Source organism: Nycticebus coucang, chromosome 12, assembly GCF_027406575.1.
Source record: "Nycticebus coucang isolate mNycCou1 chromosome 12, mNycCou1.pri, whole genome shotgun sequence".
In the NCBI taxonomy this organism is placed as follows: domain Eukaryota; kingdom Metazoa; phylum Chordata; class Mammalia; order Primates; family Lorisidae; genus Nycticebus; species Nycticebus coucang.
The window spans coordinates 96,883,375-96,904,061 of record NC_069791.1 but is presented as its reverse complement, the minus strand read 5'-3'; the positions used below and the strand labels follow the sequence as shown (position 1 = coordinate 96,904,061).

The 20,687-nt window shown below is 54.5% G+C and overlaps 2 protein-coding genes across 5 annotated transcripts; both read left to right on the top strand.

Annotated features, from left to right (window-relative positions):
- Window positions 1-8,218: 8,218 nt before the first annotated feature.
- On the top strand, window positions 8,219-17,508 carry PGAP6 (post-GPI attachment to proteins 6). 4 transcript variants are annotated; one of them, XM_053554926.1, is made up of 13 exons: window positions 8,219-8,483; window positions 11,493-11,670; window positions 11,752-11,959; window positions 12,106-12,233; window positions 12,368-12,636; window positions 12,726-13,045; window positions 13,424-13,514; window positions 13,594-13,717; window positions 13,964-14,100; window positions 14,418-14,596; window positions 14,671-14,817; window positions 15,982-16,098; window positions 16,417-17,508. In XM_053554926.1, exons 1-13 carry the CDS (start codon window positions 8,363-8,365, stop codon window positions 16,711-16,713), a joined length of 2,316 nt encoding a protein of 771 aa, XP_053410901.1. In that variant the 5' UTR covers window positions 8,219-8,362; the 3' UTR covers window positions 16,714-17,508. The 4 variants fall into 4 exon arrangements, with proteins under 4 accessions (XP_053410901.1, XP_053410903.1, XP_053410902.1 ...); XM_053554927.1 differs by lacking the exon at window positions 8,219-8,483 and adding an exon at window positions 8,507-11,076 and having other exon boundaries at window positions 12,139-12,233; XM_053554924.1 differs by lacking the exon at window positions 8,219-8,483 and adding an exon at window positions 8,507-11,076.
- Window positions 17,509-17,638: 130 nt separating this feature from the next.
- On the top strand, window positions 17,639-20,687 carry MRPL28 (mitochondrial ribosomal protein L28). Its single transcript, XM_053554929.1, has 5 exons — window positions 17,639-18,011; window positions 18,758-18,910; window positions 19,603-19,737; window positions 19,833-19,919; window positions 20,406-20,687. The coding sequence occupies exons 1-5, from the start codon at window positions 17,724-17,726 to the stop codon at window positions 20,508-20,510; spliced, it is 768 nt and encodes a 255-aa protein (XP_053410904.1). The 5' UTR covers window positions 17,639-17,723; the 3' UTR covers window positions 20,511-20,687.

Here is a 20,687-nt window from a genome sequence, read left to right as displayed (position 1 = left end):
TTACGAGTAGAAAGGAGGGGTCACTTGTCCTCATTTTTTTTTTTTTTTGAGACAGAGCCTCAAGCTGTTGCCCTGAGTAGAGTGCCATGGCATCACAGCTCACAGCAACCTCCAACTCCTGGGCTTAAGCGATCCTCTTGCCTCAGCCTCCCAAGTAGCTGGGAGGCACCCACCACAACACCCAGCCATTTTTTTTTTTTTTTTTTGGTTGTAGTTATCATTGCTGTTTGGCAGGCCTGGGCTAGATTTGAACTCACCAGCTCTGGTGTATGTGGCTGGTGCCTTAGCCACTTGAGCTACAGGCGCCAAGCCACTTGTCCTCCTTTGGACCCATGGAGTCACTGCAATCCTAATCAGTGCCCTAGCAGGATTTTTTGGGGTTTTTTTACTTGAAAGGCTAACTCTAAACATAATATAGACGTGCAAAGGGCTGAACTACCAAGACCTGTTGAAGGAGACAAAGGCAGGGGGGCTTGTTCCCCCAGATTTCAGTCCTTATGGGGAAGCTGTGGTAAATAATGCAGAGTGAATAATGGTCCAGGTGCTGAGAAATAGAAAGAGAAGTCAGAACCCAGAAACACCCACGAGTGTTTGAACCCCTAACCTGTGACTAAGGCAGTGCTGAACGTGAGGGGTGGAAACAGACTTTTCAATAGTACTGGGTCAATAGGAAATCCATACAGGAAAAAAAAAAACACTCTATTTTACATACATAGAAATAAATTTTGGCTCGGCCCCTAGAGCTCAGAGGCTAAGATGCCAGCCACATACACCGGGGCTGGTGGGTTTGAACCCAGTCCAGGCCTGCCAACAACGACAACTACAACAAAAAAAAATAGCTGGTGGTGGGCTCCTATAGTCCCAGATACTTCAGAGGCTGAGGCAAGAGAATCACTTAAGCCCAAGAGTTGGAGGTTGCTGACAGCTGTGATGCCATGACATTCTACCAAGGGTGACATAGTGAGACTCTGTCTCAGAAAAAAAAAAAAAGAAAGACATTTCAGGTATATTAAACCTAAATATGGAAGACAAATATAAAGATCTTACAAGATAGGAAAACATATTCATGATCTTTTCCTTTCTTTTTTTTTTTTTTGTTTGTTTTTTATTGTAGAGACAGAGTCTCACTGTACCGCCCTCAGGTAGAGTGCCATGATGTCACATGGCTCACAGCAACCTCCAACTTCTGGGCTTAAGCGATTCTCTTGCCTCAGCCTCCCGAGCAGCTGGGACCACAGGTGCCCGCGACAACGCCCGACTATTTTTTTTGTTGCAGTTTGGCCAAAGCTGGGTTTGAACCCGCCACCCTCAGCATATGGGGCCGGTGCCCTACTCACTGAGCCACAGGTGCCACCCCATCTTTTCCTTTTTTTTTTTGAGACAGAGTCTCACTTTGTTGCCCTCAGTAGAATGCCATGGGGTGATAGGTCACAGCAACCTCAAACTCTTGGGCTTAAGTGATCCTCTTGTCTCAGCCTCTGGAGTAGCTGGGACTACAGGTGCCCACCACAATGCCAGACTACTTTTAGAGGTGGGGGGGTCTCACTGTGGCTCAGGCTGGTCTCAAACCTGTGAGCTCAGGCAATCCACCCGCCTCAGCCTCCCAGAGTGCTAGGATTATAGGCGTGAGCCACCATGCCGGCCCATTTTTCTTTCTTTTCTTTCTTTTTTTTTTTTTTTAAGAGACAGAGTCTCACTTTATTGCCCTCAGTAGAGTGCTGTAGCGTCACAGCTCACAGCAACCTCCAACTCCTGGGCTTAGGTGATTCTCTTGCGTCAACCTCCCAAGTAGCTGGCACCACAGGTGCCCACCACAATGCCCGGCTACTTTTTTGTTGCAGTTTGGCCGGGGCCAGGTTCGAACCCACCACCCTTGGTGTATGGGGTCAGCACCCTACCCACTGACCCACAGGCACCAACCTGTTTTTCTGTTTTTTGTAGAGATGGGGTCTTTCTCTTGCTCAGGCTGGTCTTGAACTCCTAAGCTCAAACATTCCTCCCACTGCAGCCTCCCAGAGTGCCACAATTAGACATGAGCCACCTGTGCTTAACCCTTAAATTCTCTTAAATTCAGTGGGGCAAAGTGACACACACTTGTAATCCTAGCATTCTGGGAGGATGAAGACGGTGGATTGCCTGACAGGCATTCAAGATCAGCCTGAGTTCAAGAGCTCAAGACCAGCCTGAGCAAGAGTGAGACACTAATCTCTAAAAGTAGCCGGGCATTATGGTGGGCACCTGTAGTCTGTCATCATAGCTCACAACCTTAAACCCTTAGGCTCAAGAAATCCTCTTGCCTCAGCTTTCTAAGTAGCTGGGACTAGAGGCCACAACACAATGCCCAGCTAGTTTGGGGGAGGGTTTGGTCTATTTTTCAGAGAGATGAGGTCTTGCTCTTACTCAGGGTGGTCTCCAACTCCTGAGTTCAAGCAATCCACCTACCTCAGCCTCCCAGAGTTGTAGGATTATAAGCGTGAGCCACTGTGCCTGGCCTGAATCTTGCTTTTTCAAAACTCAACCTTACATCCTCTGATTTTTAATCTGAGCATTTAGGCCACTAATTTTTCTTTTTTTTTTGAGACAGAGCCTCAAGCTGTCACCCTGGGTAGATTGCTATGGCATCACAGCTCACAGCAACCTCCAACTGCTGGGCTTAAGTGATTTTCCTGCCTCTACCTCCCAAGTAGATGGGACTATGGGTGCCTGCCACAATGCCCAGCTATTTTTTGGTTGCAGCCGTCATTGTTGTTTGGCGGGCCTGGGCTGGATTAGAACCCGCCAGCTCAGGTGTATGTGGCTGGCGCCTTAGCCGCTTGAGCCACAGGCACCGAGCCAAGGCCACTAATATTTAATGTAATTATTGATATTGCTGGATTTAGGTTTACTCTTCTACTATGAGTTTCATTTGCCCCTTCCAATTTGTATTCTTTACCTCCTTTCCTGAACTCTTTTGTACTAAAAAACATACTTTTCTAACACCATTTTTTTTTTTTTTTTTTTTTGTAGAGACAGAGTCTCACTTTATGGCCCTCAGTAGCGTGCCGTGGCCTCACACAGCTCACAGCAACCTCCAACTCCTGGGCTTAAGCGATTCTCTTGCCTCAGTCTCCCGAGTAGCTGGGACTACAGGCGCCCGCCACAACACCCGGCTAGTTTTTGGTTGCAGTTTGGCTGGGGCCGGGTTTGAACCCGTCACCCTCGGTATATGGGGCCGCCGCCTTACCGACTGAGCCACAGGCACCGCCAGAAACAGGATTTTTCTACTTTATCAGTATTCCTCCTGAAGACCCATAGATACACATGGCCAAAAGTTGCATAAAAATTGGAGTGGCCAAGCACTGTGGTGTACACCTGCAGTCTCAGTTACTCAGGAGGCTAAGGCAGGATGATGCCTTGAACCCAGGAATTTGAGGTTACAGTGAGCCTGGATGGCCCATCTCAAAAAAAAAAAAAAAAAGATTCAGAGTGTGAACTAAAATAAAGTCTTAAGGCTCCCCCCTCAGCAACTGAGTGACTGGACCCCCCTTCTTGGCCAAGAGGATTCTAAAAACGAGTTGCTAGCTGTGAGAACAAAAATCAAATCTGCCTCATCATGCCCCTTCCCCTTCTTAGAGATGTCCTTTGTGACTCACAGGCACAAGGCTATACCAAGTCCCGTCCTCAATATGCATAACTACTTGAGTCAGTCCAGTACTTTGTCCCTAACAGACCCTTTATCTTAAGCATTCCTTTTCACTGACTCTTGGTCTTTTAGACAGAGCCTAACTCTTTGACTCAATTGTCAGTGGAAGAATCTTTAAACCCACCTACAACCTGTAAGCTCCCTTCCAGATATCCCACCTTATGAGCCAAACCAATGTATGTTTTGCACATATTGATTTATGAACTCACCTGTAATCTGTCTCCCTAAAATGTATAAAACCAAGCTATAAGACCACCACCTTGAGTCCATGTGCTCAAGGCTTCTTTTTTTTGAGACAGAGTCTCACTTTGTCACCCTTAGTTGAGTGTCATAGCTCACAGCAACCTCAAACTCCTGGACTTAAGCGATTCTCTTGCCTCAGCATCCCAAGTAGCTGGGACTACAGGCACCTGCCATAACACCCCGCTTTTTCTTTTTTTAGAAAGGAGGTCCCACTCTGGCTCAGGCTGGTCTCAAACTCCTGTGGTCAGGCTATCCACCCGCCGCCCAAGTACTGGGATCAAGACTTTTTGATTGGGGTTCTGGGTCATGTTCCCCAAAGTTAGCTTAGAATAAACCTCTTTAAATTATTTTACAGAGTATGGCTTCTTTTCTGACCACAAGAGTATACGTATTGAACAATTATTATTTTTTTTGTTTGTTTTTTGAGACAGAGTCTCACTTTGTCACCCTCAGTAGTAGAGAGCGGTGGCGTCATAGTTCACAGCAACCTCAAACTCTTGGGTTCAAGCGATCCTCTTGCCTTAGCCTCCCAAGTAGTTGGGATTACAGGCACCAACACAGGGCCAGGATATATATATATTTTATTTTGTATTTTTTTTGAGACAGAGACTCACTTTATCGCCCTTGGTAGAGTGCCATGGCATCATAGCTCACAGCAATCTCAAACTCCTAGGCTTCAACAATTCTCTTGGCTTGGCCTCCCGAGTAGCTGGAACTACAGGCACCCACCACAACGCCCAGCTATTTTTAGAGATGAGGTCTCGCTTAGGCTTAGACTGGTCTTGAACCTGTGAGCTCAGGCAATACACCTGCCTTGGCCTCCCAAGTGCTGAGATTACAGGCGTGAGCCACCTTGATCAGTCAGCCAGGCTATTTTTTTTTTGAGACTGGGTTTCGCTCTGGCTCAGGCTGGTCTCGGAACTCCTGCGCTCAGGCAATCCACCACCACGGCCTCACAAGTGCTGGGATTATAGGCAAAAACCACTAAGCCTGGCCTGAAACAATTCTGTTAAAATACCCGGGTGCATCTGTCCTTTTTTTTTTTTTTCTCGTCGAGACAGAGTCTCACTTTACGGCCCTTGGTAGAGTGCCATGACGTCACAGGACTCACAGCAACCTCCAGCTCTTGGACTTACATGATTCTCCTGCCTCAGCCTCCAAAGCAGCTGGGACTACAGGCGTCCGCCACAACGCCCAGCTATTTTTTTGTTGCAGTTTGGCCCGGGCTGGGTTTGAACCCACCACTCTTCGGTATATGGGGCCGGCACCCTACTCACTGAGCCACAGGCGCCGCCCCTTAGGTGTGTTCTTATTACATTTTAAGGTTGCCATATTAATTTTCAAAAGGTGGAGGTGGCTCACATTCCTTCCAGCAGAGCCTGAAGCCCCACCTGCCTGAGAGGGCCAATCGGGCGGCCTAGTTTTAATCTATGTCGCCAACCACTGATTGAGCATTATTTCATGTCATAGTTTTCTTCCCAGGGCTAAAGCTCTGCTACTTAGCAGAGACCTCCTGGACCTCAGTCCCAGGCTTCTTGTCCATCTTCAATTTCACCAGCCTTCCTATGGAGCACAGGAAGTGAGGAGGGTCTGCTGCCTTCCTTCCTCCCCAGTGGGGAACTTCAGCATAGAAACCTAAGGTGACAAGGTCAAGGAGGAGTGTGGCAGTATGTGTGTATGGGGAGTCTGAGCCCAGCCTGGGGCAGAAAGTAGACCCGGATGGAACAGTCCCAGTGCTGCCGACTACAGCTGCTGTCCCCCACATGACTCCAGCCAGTTCAGTGGGGGGCAGAGCAGTGCCTAAAATCGTGGCTCAGCAAAATCCAGGTTCTAACCTCTGTTCCTTTAAATTGAGAACCACCTGGGAACCCCCTGCAGCTAGGGTTGATTCTAGAGGAACAAAGGATCTCCTGGTGGCTGGTAGCTTTGTACCTAGGGCTTCCTTCCTCCCAAACACCCTCCCTCCCCCATCTCTAGCCTTCAGTGGCCCAGGGCTTTGGGGAGGAGGTGGGAGCAGGGGTGAGCTTCCTCTTCTTCCTGTAACCCTCACTGCCTACCACCAAAAAAAGTTCAAAAGGTGAAAACTTGCCTAGTCCACACCACCACCCTTCCCAACGCTGGTCCCCTCCCCCAAAGTCAACAGGTGTAACTGCTGGATCTTTCCAGAGATATTCTATGCCTTTGATATACACAAATTAAATGCATTTTTCTCCCTTTTCTACAAAAACATCAGCTTTCTAAGCACACTGACCTGCCCATTCCTTTTTTTTTTTTTTTCACCTAATGAGCTATCTGGTGGACTGTTTCCAGTCAGTACATTGTGCTTCCCATTCTTCCTGTTACTGCTGCATTTGAACCGTGGTGTGAATGCTCTGCAATTTGAATGCCCTGTCAGCTAATGCCCAACTTTTAGGCGTATGCAGTATTAACAGCGGCCACTTCCGTGGATATAGCTGCAGGGAAAATCTAGAGGTCTCGTTACTGGATTGAAGGTGCTGTGCTCCTGTTATTTTTGGTTCAGGAGCCTGGAGGTTCCCTCCCACAAGGCTCACCCTAATACTTACTGGGTAACCGGCCCTACAACACGCGTCTCTGGGCCCCAACTCTCATCCTTTTGGTGTGATCAAACTTTTTGGCTTGGCACCTATGGATCAAGCAGCTAAGCGCCAGCCACATACATCTGAACTGGTGGGTTCGAATCCAGTCCTGACCTGCCAAACACTGACGGCTGCAACCAAAAAATAGCCGAGCATTGTGGCAGGCGCCTGTAGTCCCAGCTGCTTGGGAGGCTGAGGCAGGAGAATCCCTTGAGCCCAGGAGTTGGAGGTTGCTGTGAGCTGTGATGCCACTGCACTCTACCCAAGGCGACAGCTCAAGGCTCTGTCTCAAAAAAAAAAAACCAAACTTTTTGATCTTTGCCAATTAGGTAAAAGAAAAGCCATTTCAGTGTTTTTTAGTTTTCATCTCAGTTCCTAGGAAAGTTGATGCTTACTGTTTTATTTGCATATCTTCTCCAGGAATCCAGTAGCTAGATATCCTTTGGTCATTTTCTGTTGGTATTGATTTGTGGCTGTTTTGTATTAATTTTATTGAGATTAACCCTTTGTAAGCATGCTTCTTCTTCCACCCCCACACCCCACCCCACCCCCAGTTTATGGTTCGTTTTAAAACTCACTTAAGTAGGGTTTTTTTGTTTTGTTTTTTTTGGGGGGCCGGGTTTGAAACTGCCACCTCCGGTATATGAAGCCGGCGCCCTACTCCTTTGAGCCACAGGCGCCGCCCAACTCACTTAAGTAGCTTTTTTGCTCTGCCAACTTTTTCCTTTACAGTAGTTAAATTTCTCAGTGTTGCCTCTAATGTCTTTGGGGTTTGTTTCATACTTAGAAAAACCTCCTCCCCAAGATTCTGATAAAGCTTCCCCAAGTTTTCTTCTAGCCTGTAGCGCTTTTGCGGTTTCCTTTTTTATCGTTAAATCTTTAATCTGTTTTTTGGAATCCATTCCAGGGTAAAGCGTGAGGAGTTAATCCGGCCAATTCTACGAGCAAGTGTTTTTACACACACTCATAGCAGCTCTTCGGTATGAAGGGGGGCTGCAAGGGGCAGACCTGGGGTGATTCAAGCTCGGAGAGGCCACAGCTCCGGCCCACGCGTGCTGGATAAGAACCAGCGCAGGACTCTGCCCGGCCATGCGGACTTTGGGTCCAACCTCTGCATCCCAGCCAGAAGCCAACGCCCCCTCGCACTCGCAGCCCCCGGGAACTCACTGCGGCCTTGTCACCCCCCGGCGGGCCCGTGTGGCTGACCCACCTGTCCCACAAAGCTCCCAGCGCCTCCGGGAAGAAGTTTGGGGCACCATCACTCCCCACCGCCTCGCATCTTCCAATGGACGCCCCGCAAGACCCCTCTGTCCCGCGCTCTGCTGGCAACACTGGGTCGTGGGTAATATCTCCGTCCCGCGCTGCCCTCGGTCCGGCGTTACTCCTCCGCTCCCCGACACCCCTATGCGCCCCACGTGACCCCGGATCCTCTCCTTCCCGGTGTCTCCCAAATGCTGCGAGCCCTCTCCTTCGCCTCCTCGCAGGTGTCCCCGCGCCCCTCCCCGCACCCCCCATACCCCACCTTCGATCCAACTCTCCGCGCCTCTTCTCCACCCGTCCTGCCCGGCACCCACCCACCCGCGACCCTGGGACCCAGCTACCCCAGTCGGTAAGACCCGGTTCTCCGCCCCCTCCCGCTAGCGCCCAGGCGACCCGGCTCCCCGCGGGGCGGGGCCTCGCAGGCGGAAGTGCCCGGGGCGACGGCCGGGGACCGGCCGGGCCATGGGAGCCCGGTGCAGAGACTGCGGCGGCGGCCGCAGAGGCGGCGGTGGCTGCCCGAGTGGCGGCGGGGGCGGGCAGCGGCGGACGCGGGCCGGGTAGCGCCTGGCCGAGCCGAGCGATGGGCCGGGCTGGGACCGGGAACGCGGGCGAGGCGGTGGCCGTAGCAGCGGCGGGGCCGCTGCTGCTGCTTCTGCTGCTCGCTCGGCCCCCGCCTGCTGCCAGCCACAGCAGGAAGAGCGGTGAGCAGGCGCTGACTACCGGGCGCAGTCCGTGAGGCGCGGGCGGGGGTCGAGGCGGGGCCGCGATTGTGACTCACCTGGGGGCACCTGTGCGCTCACCCAGCGCCGGCGCTGGTGTTAAGCTTGGGGGCGCCCTGCATCAGAGAGGAGCCGGGAGGGACCGCTGCGCTCACGCTCTGTCCCCTAAGCTGGTTCCGCCTGATTGACCCTTGGGGCGCTCTCTGCCTTCCCACTTTCCAGTGTGCTCAGGTGGGACTTGGCTTAGCGCCCACTGGGAAGAACGGCTGCACGTGGGGTCCCAGGCCCTCAGCTGGTCTGGTAGAGGGGCTGAGCCGGGGAAAGTTCCTCGGGCTCTGGAGCAGGGCCCTGGGCATCGTGTCCCCACTCCTCCCAGTGACCACCAACACAGGAGCGTCCACTTTCAACAGAGCTTGGAGGCCCGGCTCCAGCGCGGAGGAGCCTGTTGGTCAGGGCGGGCCTGAGGAAAAGAATAGCCCCCTTGTGTGGGAACTTGCCGGAGCTCCTTTCCCATTTCTGCTCCCAGAGGGTCTCCACCCTGACTGCGGTCCAAGGGAGTGGCTAAGACTAGGGGGAGGGACTGAGGTGTGGACAGCAAGCCTTGGACCCTGGGGGTGATAGCCTGGGATCCCCAGAGCCTCCAGTGTTTGGGCTGGTGGGCTGGGAGGACTGTCATGACCCTGTCCACTCAGCAGACCCTCTGGGCAGTGGGCTGCTCAGCCAATGCTGCCTAGGGCTTCTGTCTTGACTGCTCCCCCTTCTCTGAAACATTGCTCCTCAGATTTCTTTTGAGGGCTGTGCCTTCTGGTTTCTGAGCTTGGCACAGCTTGAAATGAAAGGCATTTTCCCCTGAGGATCGTGCTCCTGATTAAATTGCTCCATTGGATACTGCCATCCTTTTCTGCATTCCAGTGATCTGCCCCGGGTGAGGGGTCACTGTTGGGGTAGTGTGTGGAGATGGAACACTCAGGTCTGGCAGTGTTGGTGCCTAGGTGGCCTGGCTCAGCCCCTCACCTCCTCTTAGGTCTGCTGAGGGGTATGCAGCTTTGTGGCCCTGACTTTCGGGATCTGTGGGTGGGCAGGGTCTCTCGCAGGTGCCTGTTCTTGTCTGGAGGATATGGGGCCGAGGGACCTTCACTGGGATTCCCAGGACAGGCTCCAGGACTTTCCCCTCTTCTTGCCCAACCCTATGGAGGGGGTGTGGGGCAGGGCAGGGTTGCATGTTGCCATCCCTCTTCACCCCTCCTGATGTCACATCTGGCTCAGACCACCATGCTAGCTGCCTGGTATGTTTACTTAGATAACACTGTGGGCATCTTGGGCGGGGTGATTGGACTGCAGAGTCCTTGGAGAGGCCCAGAAGGGCTATGTGGCCCTAGGGATTGGGGATTGGGTGTTAGGGCAACATTGAGCAGATCTTATCTCTTGTATACTTGCCAAAACTTCACCAGAGGATTCCGAGTGTCCTCAGGCTGGTACTCCAGGACCAGAGAGGCCTGAGGTCTTTACCCCTGACAGGTCAGGGAGCTGTATACTGCAGGGTGACCTCCCCTGCATGCCCTTCTCAGAGCCTGATATCCAGCTGGCTGATTGTTTCCCCTGGACAGCATGGTCCTGGGGGCCGTCCTGGCCATGTTATGGTTCTGCCCTAGGGCCTGTAGCACTTCAGGTGACAGCCTAGTGGGTGGGACTTGGTGACCAGCAGATACCTGGCAAGCTTGGAGCCTGCCCTGCCCAGCCACCCATGCCCTGCTCCTCTGGATGGAGCTTAGACTGGCTCTGCCAGCAGACTGTTACCTTTTCTCTAGGTGTCACTATGGGAGGGGCGAGGAGGATGGCAAGAGAGTTCATTGATCACCTCAATCCCTCATCCCTCTCTTCAAGGGGCCTGGGCCTACTGCCAGGGTGGTCTGAGCTTTCCCAGTTGAGGCAGAGGAAGGCTTCTAGGTGGGCTGGGTGGGGAGCACCCAGCTCAGAGAATGAGGCCAAGCCCTTTTGTATTCACAAAACATTTCTTCCTGAAACGCTTTGCTGTTCATTAACCTCAGAGGGAGGTGCTGCCTGTCCACTTTGGCCCACCCACAAGGAAGCTGGGACCTAGAGAGGGGAAGGGCTGCCCAAGGTCACACAGTGCATGAGGCTGCATGGGGGCTGGTGCTGAAAGTCTGAGAATGTGGCAGGGTCATAGGCCATGGGGATACCTGGTCTGAGAGCCTTGGGCAGTGTGTCTCCTGTGGGCTCCTGTTTTCCCCTGTACTATGAGGCATGGATGTGTACTCTAAGGGCAGGTAGGAGCCTCAACCATTTTGAGCATAGGGGCCAGCTGTCCCCTTGTCTCCAGGGCTGTCCAGGCTTCTGGCATGGGGTCCCCTCTCCCACCTAGAGTCTCTCCTAGGTTAAGGGGGAACTTGGGCTCTGGTCTGGCCCTGTCCCATGTCCTCACAGGTGAGAGCAGGCAACCAGCCCCCACATCTGAGCCTCTTTACCTGTCCAGTGGAGGGGCCTTCACAGCTACTGGAAGCTCAAAGGGGAAGAGAAAAGGAGTGTGTCCTGGTATCCAGCACCTGGGGCAGATGTGAGGAGGGGCAGGGACTTCTGCTTGACTTCCCCATGTCCTCCACCCTTGACCTTGGCCTGAGTGTTCCAGGGCTGCAGTGCAGGGGTGGACCTGACTGACTGCCCTGCAGGAGGGGCTGGCTGTAGGAAGTGGGGTCTTTTTAAGGTTGAAGGCTGCTGGGGTAATGGGTGCTAGAGGGGAGCAGTGGTGGGAGTGGGATGTGGGCATTTGGGAGAAGAGGCTGAGTGATGATAGCCTGAGGGGAAACTTCTGCTTGGCCCAGGACAGCCTCTGTGGGGCTGGAAGGGGGCAGCGGCTTTTGCCAAGGACAAGACTGACATGTCAGGGGCCCCAAGTTGGTCCACCTGGGCTTCCTGAGCCCTCTCCTTCTGGGAGCCTCCCATTGGCCTGGCTGACGGCGCCTCTCCCCACAGACGTGGCACTTGTGTCTGAGCACTTCTCACAGGCCCCGCAGAGGCTGTCCTTCTACAGCTGGTATGGCAGCGCCAGGCTCTTCCGCTTCCACGTGCCCCCGGACACCGTGCTGCTGCACTGGCTGCTGCAAGTTTCACGGGGCAGCGGCCCCACATGCACTGATGTGGAGATCACCGTGTAGGTGGCTGCCTGCCCACCCATGTGCTGTGCCTGGCCGCAGCCTTGCTCCTGACCTAGGCCCTACTGTCCTGTCTCTAGGTACTTCCGCTATGGCGCTCCTCCAGTCATCAACCCGCTGGGCACCAGATTCCCAGACAATACCTCAGTGCAGCCCTCCTTCCATGTCAGCATGCCACTGAGCACCATGTTGCTAAGCAACACCTCTGTCAACGTCTCCCACCCAGCACCTGGGGACTGGTTTGTGGCTGCTCATCTTCCCCCCTCATCCCAGAAGATCCAGGTGAAGGTAAGGGCTTCCGTATAGGGATCAGGGCAGAGGCCCAGGGTGCATGAACAGCTGGTGCCTATTGTTTCCTCTTGGAGCAGTCCTTGCTCTGGACTGGATCACTTCATCAGGTCCAGACCTGCCCCCCACACCTTGTTCTCTCCTAGGGCTTTGTTCCCACCTGTGCTTACATCTTCCAGCCTGACATGCTGGTCATACGTGTGGTTAAGACCTCCATTGTGGAACCTGATATGCCTCTTCCACAGACTCTCCTCTCCCACCCCAGCTACCTCAAGTGAGTGGGGGTGTGCCCTGTAGCCTTCAGGTTTGACAGAGTAGGTAGAAGACCATAGTCCTGGGATACAGGGTCACTGGGGCAGTGGTTCCAGATGCTCAGCCCCCTTTGACCACCGTCCCACCTTCCTACAGGATCTTTGTCCCCGAGTACACACAGGAGCTACAATTGGAGCTGCAGGGCTGTGCATCCAATGGGAGCCTGGGCTGCCCTGTGCGTCTCACTGTGGGCTCAGTCACCCTACCTAACAACTTCCAGAAGGTGCTCACCTGCACCAGCCTCACCTGGCCCTGCCGCTTGCTGCTGCCCTCACCGCCCTGGGACCGGTGGCTACAAGTGATGGCTGAGAACCTGGCAGGGTCCCATGAAGCAGTAGCTTTCAGTGCTGTAGCTGCCCTTACAGGTGGGCTGCACAGGGAGGGGTGGGGGTGTCTTTGCCCTTTCCCAGGCCCCAAGACCTTCCTGCAGCTGAGCCACTTGTCCTCTGGACAGCTTGTAGGCCATGGAGTATGACCTTCTCCCACCTTCTGCAAAGCAGACAAAACCAGACCTACAACACCTCCATTGGACAGCAGTCCCTGAGCCCCTGCCACCGGGACCTGGGCAGGAGCAGTGGGTGGAGCAGTAGCCCCTTCTGCCTCTTGAGCTACCCGATCATTCGAGAGGACATGGATGTGGTATCTGTGCGCTTCCAGCCCCTGGACAGGATCTTGGTGACAGTGCATTTGAACACACCCTCCATGATGCAGCTCCGCCTCAACACAGGCATGGACAGTGGGGGTTCCCTCACCATCTCCCTGAGGACCAACAAGGTACCTGTGGTTCTGGCAGTACTCCAGGCCAGGGCTGGGCTCAGGATACTGGGTGACCTTCCCATGCCTGTGTGTGGTCAGTTTGGCACAGAGATTGGGTCAAGGCAGCCTTTTAGGCAACAAAGTGACACCAGCAGGCATGGGCCAGAATAGGGGTCGTCGTCTGTGGAGTGACCCTCCCCTACAAAACATCCCCAGGTAGTGCCTGAGGAGATGGTCTGTGTAGTGGTGAGGATGTGAGGTGGCTCATGGCAGGGCTTCCCAGGCCTGGAGGCCCTGGGCACCAGGAGCCCCCGAGAAAGGCACTGAGCAGGCTTGTAGGGCAGACACCCCGACTGCCTTCCCAGCATGCTGAGCCTGCATCACTTCCCCTTACAGACAGAGATTACAAACGATACCTTGGTGGTGGCCTGTGTGAATGCTGCCTCACCCTTCCTCAGCTTCAACACCTCGCACAACTGCACCACAGGTGTGATGGGCAGGCAGTGGCGGCAGGGTGCTCCAGCCACTCCCCAGCCACCTCTGACGGACCTCTTTGCACCCCCCAGCCTTCTTCCAGGGCTACCCCCTGTCTCTGAGTGCCTCATCCCTCAGGGCCAATCTCATCATCCCCTACCCAGAGACAGACAACTGGTACCTCTCCCTGCAGCTGGTGTGCCTCAGGAGTCCACAGTAAGTGAACCTGAGGCTGGGGCATGGGCAGAAGGCAGGTACCAGGTCACTGCATGTGGGACTATAAATGGGGCTGCCTGAAACTAGAGTCTGGGAGTGACCCAGTGGAAGGGTCGTTTCTTCCAGGGCTACTGGAGGAAGAAGAGGTCCCCAATTCTTGGTTCATGTGTCTGTTAGCCTATTGGGAGCTCCTGGGGTGGACTGGCAAGAATTCCATAGCCAGCCTTCCTGGGTCTTTCCTCGAAGGGGCTGTGAGGAGACTGTAGTCCATGTGGAGACCACCTTGCACCTGGTGCCCTGTTTGAACGACTGTGGCCCCTATGGGCAGTGCCTCCTGCTTCGCAGACATAGCTACCTTTATGCAGGATGCAGCTGCAAGGCAGGTGAGGCCAGGGCCCTGCATTCTTGGGACGCCCCTGTGGGCTGCCTAGTCATTGCCCCTGGGGACACTCCAGGAGGGCTGGAGAGAGCACCCTGCAGGGCAAAACAGGGGCAAATGCCTCCTCCCAACTCCTCCAGTTATCTCTGGAGGTGATACTGCCTCCTCCTGGCCTCTTCTGTCTCCTCCAGCTCAGCTTGGTCCTGGGTGTGGAAAGGGGTTCTCCGTGGGGCTCCAGGTGAAGGATGGTCTCTGAGGTTTATATCCTCCCAGCCTGGCCCCATGACCCAGCCTCAGCCCTGGGTGTTATATGGCCCCCAGGCTGGCGTGGGTGGAGCTGTACTGACAACACCACTGCCCAGACCGTGGCACAGCAGAGGGCAGCCGCACTGCTGCTGACACTCAGCAACCTCATGTTCCTGGCTCCCATTGCCATCTGTGTACACCGCTTCTTTCTTGTGGAGGCCTCTGTCTATGCCTACACCATGTTCTTCTCCACGGTAGGCCAGGGCTTGCCCGCAGGGACCCTGGGCAAGAAGCCTGGGCCTGCGCTCACAGCCCTCCCCCACCACAGTTCTACCATGCCTGTGACCAGCCAGGCAAGGCAGTGCTCTGCATCCTCAACTATGACACACTGCAGTACTGTGACTTCTTGGGCTCCGGGGTGTCCATCTGGGTCACCATTCTCTGCATGGCACGGCTGAAGACTGTCCTGAAACATGTAAGTAGTCTTTGGCCTTCAACACTAGGGTCTGGGCTCTAGGCTAGCAGAGGCCCTCAAGTGCAGCATGCACAAAGCAGTATGGAGGAAGAGACTGTAAGGAGCTTGGGCTGCTGCTCTTAGCATCTGACATGACAGCTGGCTGCCTTCAGAAGGAGCCACAGGCAGTTGTGACAAAACAGTGCTGGCTGTTTTGGGGTATGCTGGGAAGGAAAGTAGTGTGTGGCGTTAGGCAAAGCTGACAGGCCTTCTCCCAGGGCCTGATTCTGAGAGGGCCCTGGAGCCCATCCTGGGCCAGGCCTCCTGAGAAGCCACTTGGTGTACTGCTGGGGTCTCTGATACCAAGAACACAGGACTTTCTGGGGCAGCCCGTTCTGGCGGATAGAGATTAGTACACTGGTGCCTATGAGCTACATCCTCTGTCTTCCCTGGGTCTGCTCTGGGAACTGCAGTCTGGGTGCTACCCTGAGGGGCCCATGGGAGCCCTGTAGTTAAGGCTGGGGGTGTGGAAAGGAGGTTTGGAAGAATCAAGAGTCCTGGTTGGCTGAGTGCTGGGAACATGAACTTGCTGAGAGGCACAGAACTGCAGGTTGTGGGCAGAAGTGTCTGCAGAAGACATGGGATAGGAGCCCCTTTCCACAGAGTAGCAGGGGAGAGACTGAGGCTGCCTTGCTGAAGACCTCTAGAATCCTAAGGAAAGGGTAGTTGAGCATGTGGGCAGAGAGCCACCACATGTGGCTGTCCAGTTTATGTGAGTCCTACCTCAGGGAGGGGTACCATCTTCCTGTCCCCCAGAGGTGCCTGCCTTGCCATGCCTGTACCTCAGAAATTCCAAGGTTGGGTGGTGCCTGTGGCTCAAGGACTAGGGTACCGGACCCATATCTCGGAGGTGGCGGGTTCAAGCCTGGCCCTGGCCAAAAAACTGCAAAAAAAAAAAAAAAAAAAAAGAAATTCCAAGGACACATGCACCTATGTGTGCAGCACAGCAACTGGAGGAAAGGCAGGCTTGGTCAGGGTATCAGCAGCTCTGAGGGCAGGCAGAGGTGCTGTGGAGGCCGTGGGGTACAGCCTGCCCCAGCCACCTGCTCCTGGTGTATCTATGCCATCACAAGTGACTTAGCCCAGGGCTCCCACAACCTTGCACTCATCCCATGTCTTGCACAGGTTCTGTTTCTCCTGGGCACACTGGTCATCGCCATGTCCTTGCAGCTGGACCGCAGGGGGGCCTGGAACATTATGGGGCCCTGCCTCTTTGCCTTTGTGATCATGGCCTCTATGTGGGTAAGGAGCTGGGGCAGGCAGGTGCCCAGGCCTGGTCCCTTGTTTTGACCACACTCCCACTCTTGCTCTGACCCCTGAATGTCCCACATCTGCTGGGGGTCGCTAGTGGTATCCATAGAGGCCTAGCACAACTGTGTGTCTGAGGCCTGGGGCTGAGAACTAGAGGCCTTGTGTCCTTGAGCCCCCTTGAAACAGCTCATCCTCATGATTCTGCTGCCTAGACCTGAGTGGGCCTCCCAGTGACCACTGGCCCTGGGCCCCTTGGGAGCTGCAGTTGTGCCCCGCATATGCTGACACCTGCTCGGCTGTTTTCTCCAGGTATACCGCTGTGGGCACCGGCGCCAATGCTACCCCAGTTCATGGCAGCGCTGGGTCTTCTACCTCCTGCCTGGCATCTCCATGGCCACTGTAGGCATCACTATCTACACTTCCTTAATGACCGCTGACAACTATTACTACACCCACAGCATCTGGCACATGCTGCTGGCAGGGAGTGCGGCGTTACTATTGCCACCACGGGAGAAGCACACAGAGCCCTGGACCTGCTGGCAGAGGCTCCCCTGCCACTATCAGATCTGCAGGAACAATCGGGATGAGCTCTACACGGTGACATGATGCCAACTCAGGGACCCCTGCTCTCTGCTGACCTCTTCAGCCAGGAGCAGGGTCAAGTAGCGGACCCCTGTTCAGCCCCCTTCCAATCGATATCCAGTTGAATAAAATTGGCCTTAGCACCCTCTTCCTTCCTCCTCCCCAGAAGAGGCCCTCTGGCTGACTGGCCAGCTGCTGTGGTGGCCCCGGATGCCCTGTGCAATGTGGGGCTCTACTTTGCTGACCTGTGGTTGGTTAGGGATGTGAAGAAAGAATCCTCACTGCTCTGCTTCTTTGTGATATGCTATGATATGAGATCTATAGGACTAGAAGGCCTGAGTCCACCTCTGAGGCTAAGAGCTGTGCCCTTCTGGCACTATCACCCCAAATGCCATCCTGTCTTGAGCACAGAGCTCCCCTGCTGCTGCAGTGGCCATGGAGAGAAGCTGGTGTCCACTGCCCTCTACTTTGCTCTGGCTCTTGGAGGAAGGGGCTGCAGGGCTGAGTGGGGTTCTCCCCTCAGTTTTGGGGGCTTCTTTTCCCTGCCCCTGTCCAGGATGTGGCCTTCCTCCCTGGAGGCCTCCCTTCACCCCTAGCCACCCTGCCTTTGGCCACCAAAGCAACCTCTAGTCTTGTAAAGGGGAAACATGTATTTGTGGGTAAAACATTTTAAGATATATTTTTATGTAGATCTGATTTCGCTGTGACTGGTGAATTCTATATTCAGCACTGATTTTTCAAGCTAAACTAGGCCCCCTGAGATGGGGCCCAGGATAACAAGCCCCGCCGCGCCCGAGCAGCGCGCTGCCGGTAGCGCTTTAAGTTGCCGCTATTACCTCCGCAAGGTGTTTTCCACAGTCCATAAAGACTGGGAGGGGGCGGGACGAGAGGTAGACGGACGGGCTTTGTAGCCAGTTAGCCGCAGGGAGAGGACACGGCTCGGCTGAATTATTTCCGGTTCCGGCTGGCGTGGGGTTCCGGTTGGCGGTGATCTGTGTGTGGAGTGGCGTTCCCTGCCTCCGCAATCCCGCGCTATGCCCCTGCACAAGTTCCCTGTCTGCCTGTGGAGGCGGCTGCGGCTGCAGCAGGGCATCTGTGCGCGCCTGCCCGGGCATTACCTGCGTTCTCTGGAGCCGGCGCGGATGCCCGCGCCTGTGCACTATCGGCCGCACGGGGCCAAGTTCAGGGTTAATCCCAAGAACGGGCAGCGGGAGCGCGTGGAGGACGTGCCCATTCCCATCTACTACCCCCCGGAGTCACAGCAGGGGCTGTGGGGCGGCGAGGGCTGGATCTTGGGTCACAGATACGCCAACAACGACAAGGTGGGTTCCGCGCAGGGCTGCGGAGGTACTCAGGGCGCTCGCGGTCCTTGGTGGCCTGCATCTGGGGGGTTGAGCTCTGTCAGTGGAGCGTGCTGACCAGCGGAAACCTACGTTCTGGTAAACCCGGTGAGGCGTTCTGAGACTGGCAATCCATATCGGGGGAACAGCGTGTGTAAAGGCCCGATATGGGGAGGAGGTGTGTGCGTTGAGGAGGGGGTAGGACTTGCCAGAGTTTGCCTAATATTGGTGGCACCCGCGAGGTCTTCCCTGCCCCTTCCTCTACTTAGGAAAGCCACTACTCAGGGTTAGGCAGTTTGCAAAGGGCAAGGCTGCTGAGACTGCTTTTGGTGGGAGCTCTGGAGGGGACTACTGAACCTTCTGAGGGAGATTTGTTTGAAGCCTCCCAGGCTGCTCTCTCTTTGCCTGTGGCCCCTTGGGATGTGACCACCTGAGCCTGTGATACCTGGGGTTACAGTTGTGTGTGCATCTGGAGAAAACATTAGCAACCTGAAGGCAAACTTGGGGGTTGCTGAGCCAGCAAGGCAGAAGTTAGCTCTAGATAGGGCTTGGGCTGCACCAGGCTGGGGGCTGGTGCACCCAGCTCTGAACCCCAAGTCTCTTAGGGATTCTGTGGAGTCTCTCCAAGGGAAGCATAAGGGCAACTGGGGACCCCAAGGGCCTTGGGCCCCACCTGCTCTTTAGGGAGACGCAGCAGTACTCATGGGGTCTCTCTCTTGCACCTTCAGCTCTCAAGAAGGGTGAAGAAGGTGTGGAAGCCACAGTTGTTTCAGCGAGAGCTTTACAGTGAGATCCTGGACAAGAAGTTCATGGTGACTGTGACCATGCGGACCCTGGATCTCATCGATGAGGCCTATGGATTTGACTTCTACATCCTCAAGGCAAACTGGGCAGGGGTTGGAGTGTACATGGGGGTCAGCGTTCAGACGTTTCATAAGCAGTCAGATTGAAGGAACCTCAGCACAGTGCCACATTGGGGAATGTTGCTGTTTAGAGTAGAGGGTCATAGCAAAATGTAAACAAGATCATGTTTTTTTTTGTTTTTTTTTTTTTGAGACAGAGTCACTCTGTCACCTTGGGTAGAGAGCCATGCCATCATAGCTCACAGGAACCTCAATCTCTTGGGCCCAAGCAGTCCTTTTGCCTCAGCCTCCTGAGTAATTGAGACTATAGGCGTGAGCTATGATGCCCTGCTAATTTTTTTTTTTTTCTTCCTTATTTCTAGTAGAGACATGGTGGAGTCTCACTCTTGCTCAGTCTGGTCTCGAACTCCTGAGCTTAGACAATCCACCCACCTTGGCCTCCCAAAGTGATAAGATTACAGGCGTGCGCCACTGTGTCTAGCCTAGGATTGTGCCCTTTTTGGGGCAGCCTCAGTGGGGACTTCTTGCTGCAGGAGAGTCCATCATTATAGATGGCTGACTGGCTTGCCCTTGGTCCTAGAGTGAACATAGTTACTCATAGTCACTTGGACTTGCTTCTATTCTGATTCCCATGCCTCGCATGGGGGCTGGCTATTAGAGTAGGTGGTGCCCTGTCATCAGCACCTGGTCCCATGTGAATCTTTTGCCAGACCCCAAAGGAGGATCTATGTTCCAAGTTTGGGATGGACCTGAAGCGAGGGATGCTGCTAAGGCTTGCCCAACAGGACCCCCAATTGCACCCGGATGACCCTGAGCAGAGGGCGGCCATCTATGACAAATATAAGGTGAGGGCTTTAGCCTGTGCTTCTGTCCTGCATCCTCCCAACACCTTGCTCTGGACCAGCTTTTGTGCTTCACTATGTTTTCTGCCTCTGCCTAGGAGTTTGCCATCCCAGAAGCAGAGGCAGAGTGGGTTGGGCTGACGCTGGAGGAGGCTGTGGAGAAGCAGAGGCTTCTGGAAGAGAAGGTGAGTGTGTGACTATTAGCTATACTGGGTGGGCATGGAGAGCAGCTGCCATGATACACATGCCATTCAGCCCTGCTGGGGGAGTATGGTACACTCCCAGTACATGTTTCTACATATTCCTGCCCCAAGATCCTTATAGGAAGAGTGGGATCCTGGCACTGTGGGTTCACTGGAGCACTCAGCATCTCCAGGGTCTTCCTTTTTGTGTCTGTTCCCTGGAAGGGTCTGGAGCATATGGTGTCTTGTCAGGGCAGGGAGCCTACCCTGGCATGGCAGCTGGCTGCCCTCCTCCTCCTCTTGAGTTTATCTTTGACTGCAAGAAAGCTGGGTTCAGGCATGTGACTCCTGCCTCCCCAAGGGAGAGGGCACTCCTATCATAGATAGGCCTCTGCCTTCCAGGTTGGGGTCCAGAAGGTATCAAGCAGCCTGTGTGACATAGGCTAGGCTCTGGGCTGCATGAGTCTCACTGTAACCCTCCCTCTCTAGGACCCTGTCCCTCTGTTCAAAGTCTACGTGGAAGAGCTACTCCAGCAGCTTCAGCATCAGGCATTGGCGGAGCCTGCAGTACAGAAGAGAGCCAGCGGGAAGTGACCACAGGGCCCTTCCCTGGACACAGAACCTGGGGTGTACAGGCTATCTGTGGGCAGTGGTTGAATCCTGGCCATACAGCTCCTGGGCTGGGTTGGCTTTGCAGAGGCTCCTCCCAGAGGGGGTCCCATGCTCTTTATGTTCACAGCAGGACCAAGACTGAGTAAAGTCTGAACCAAG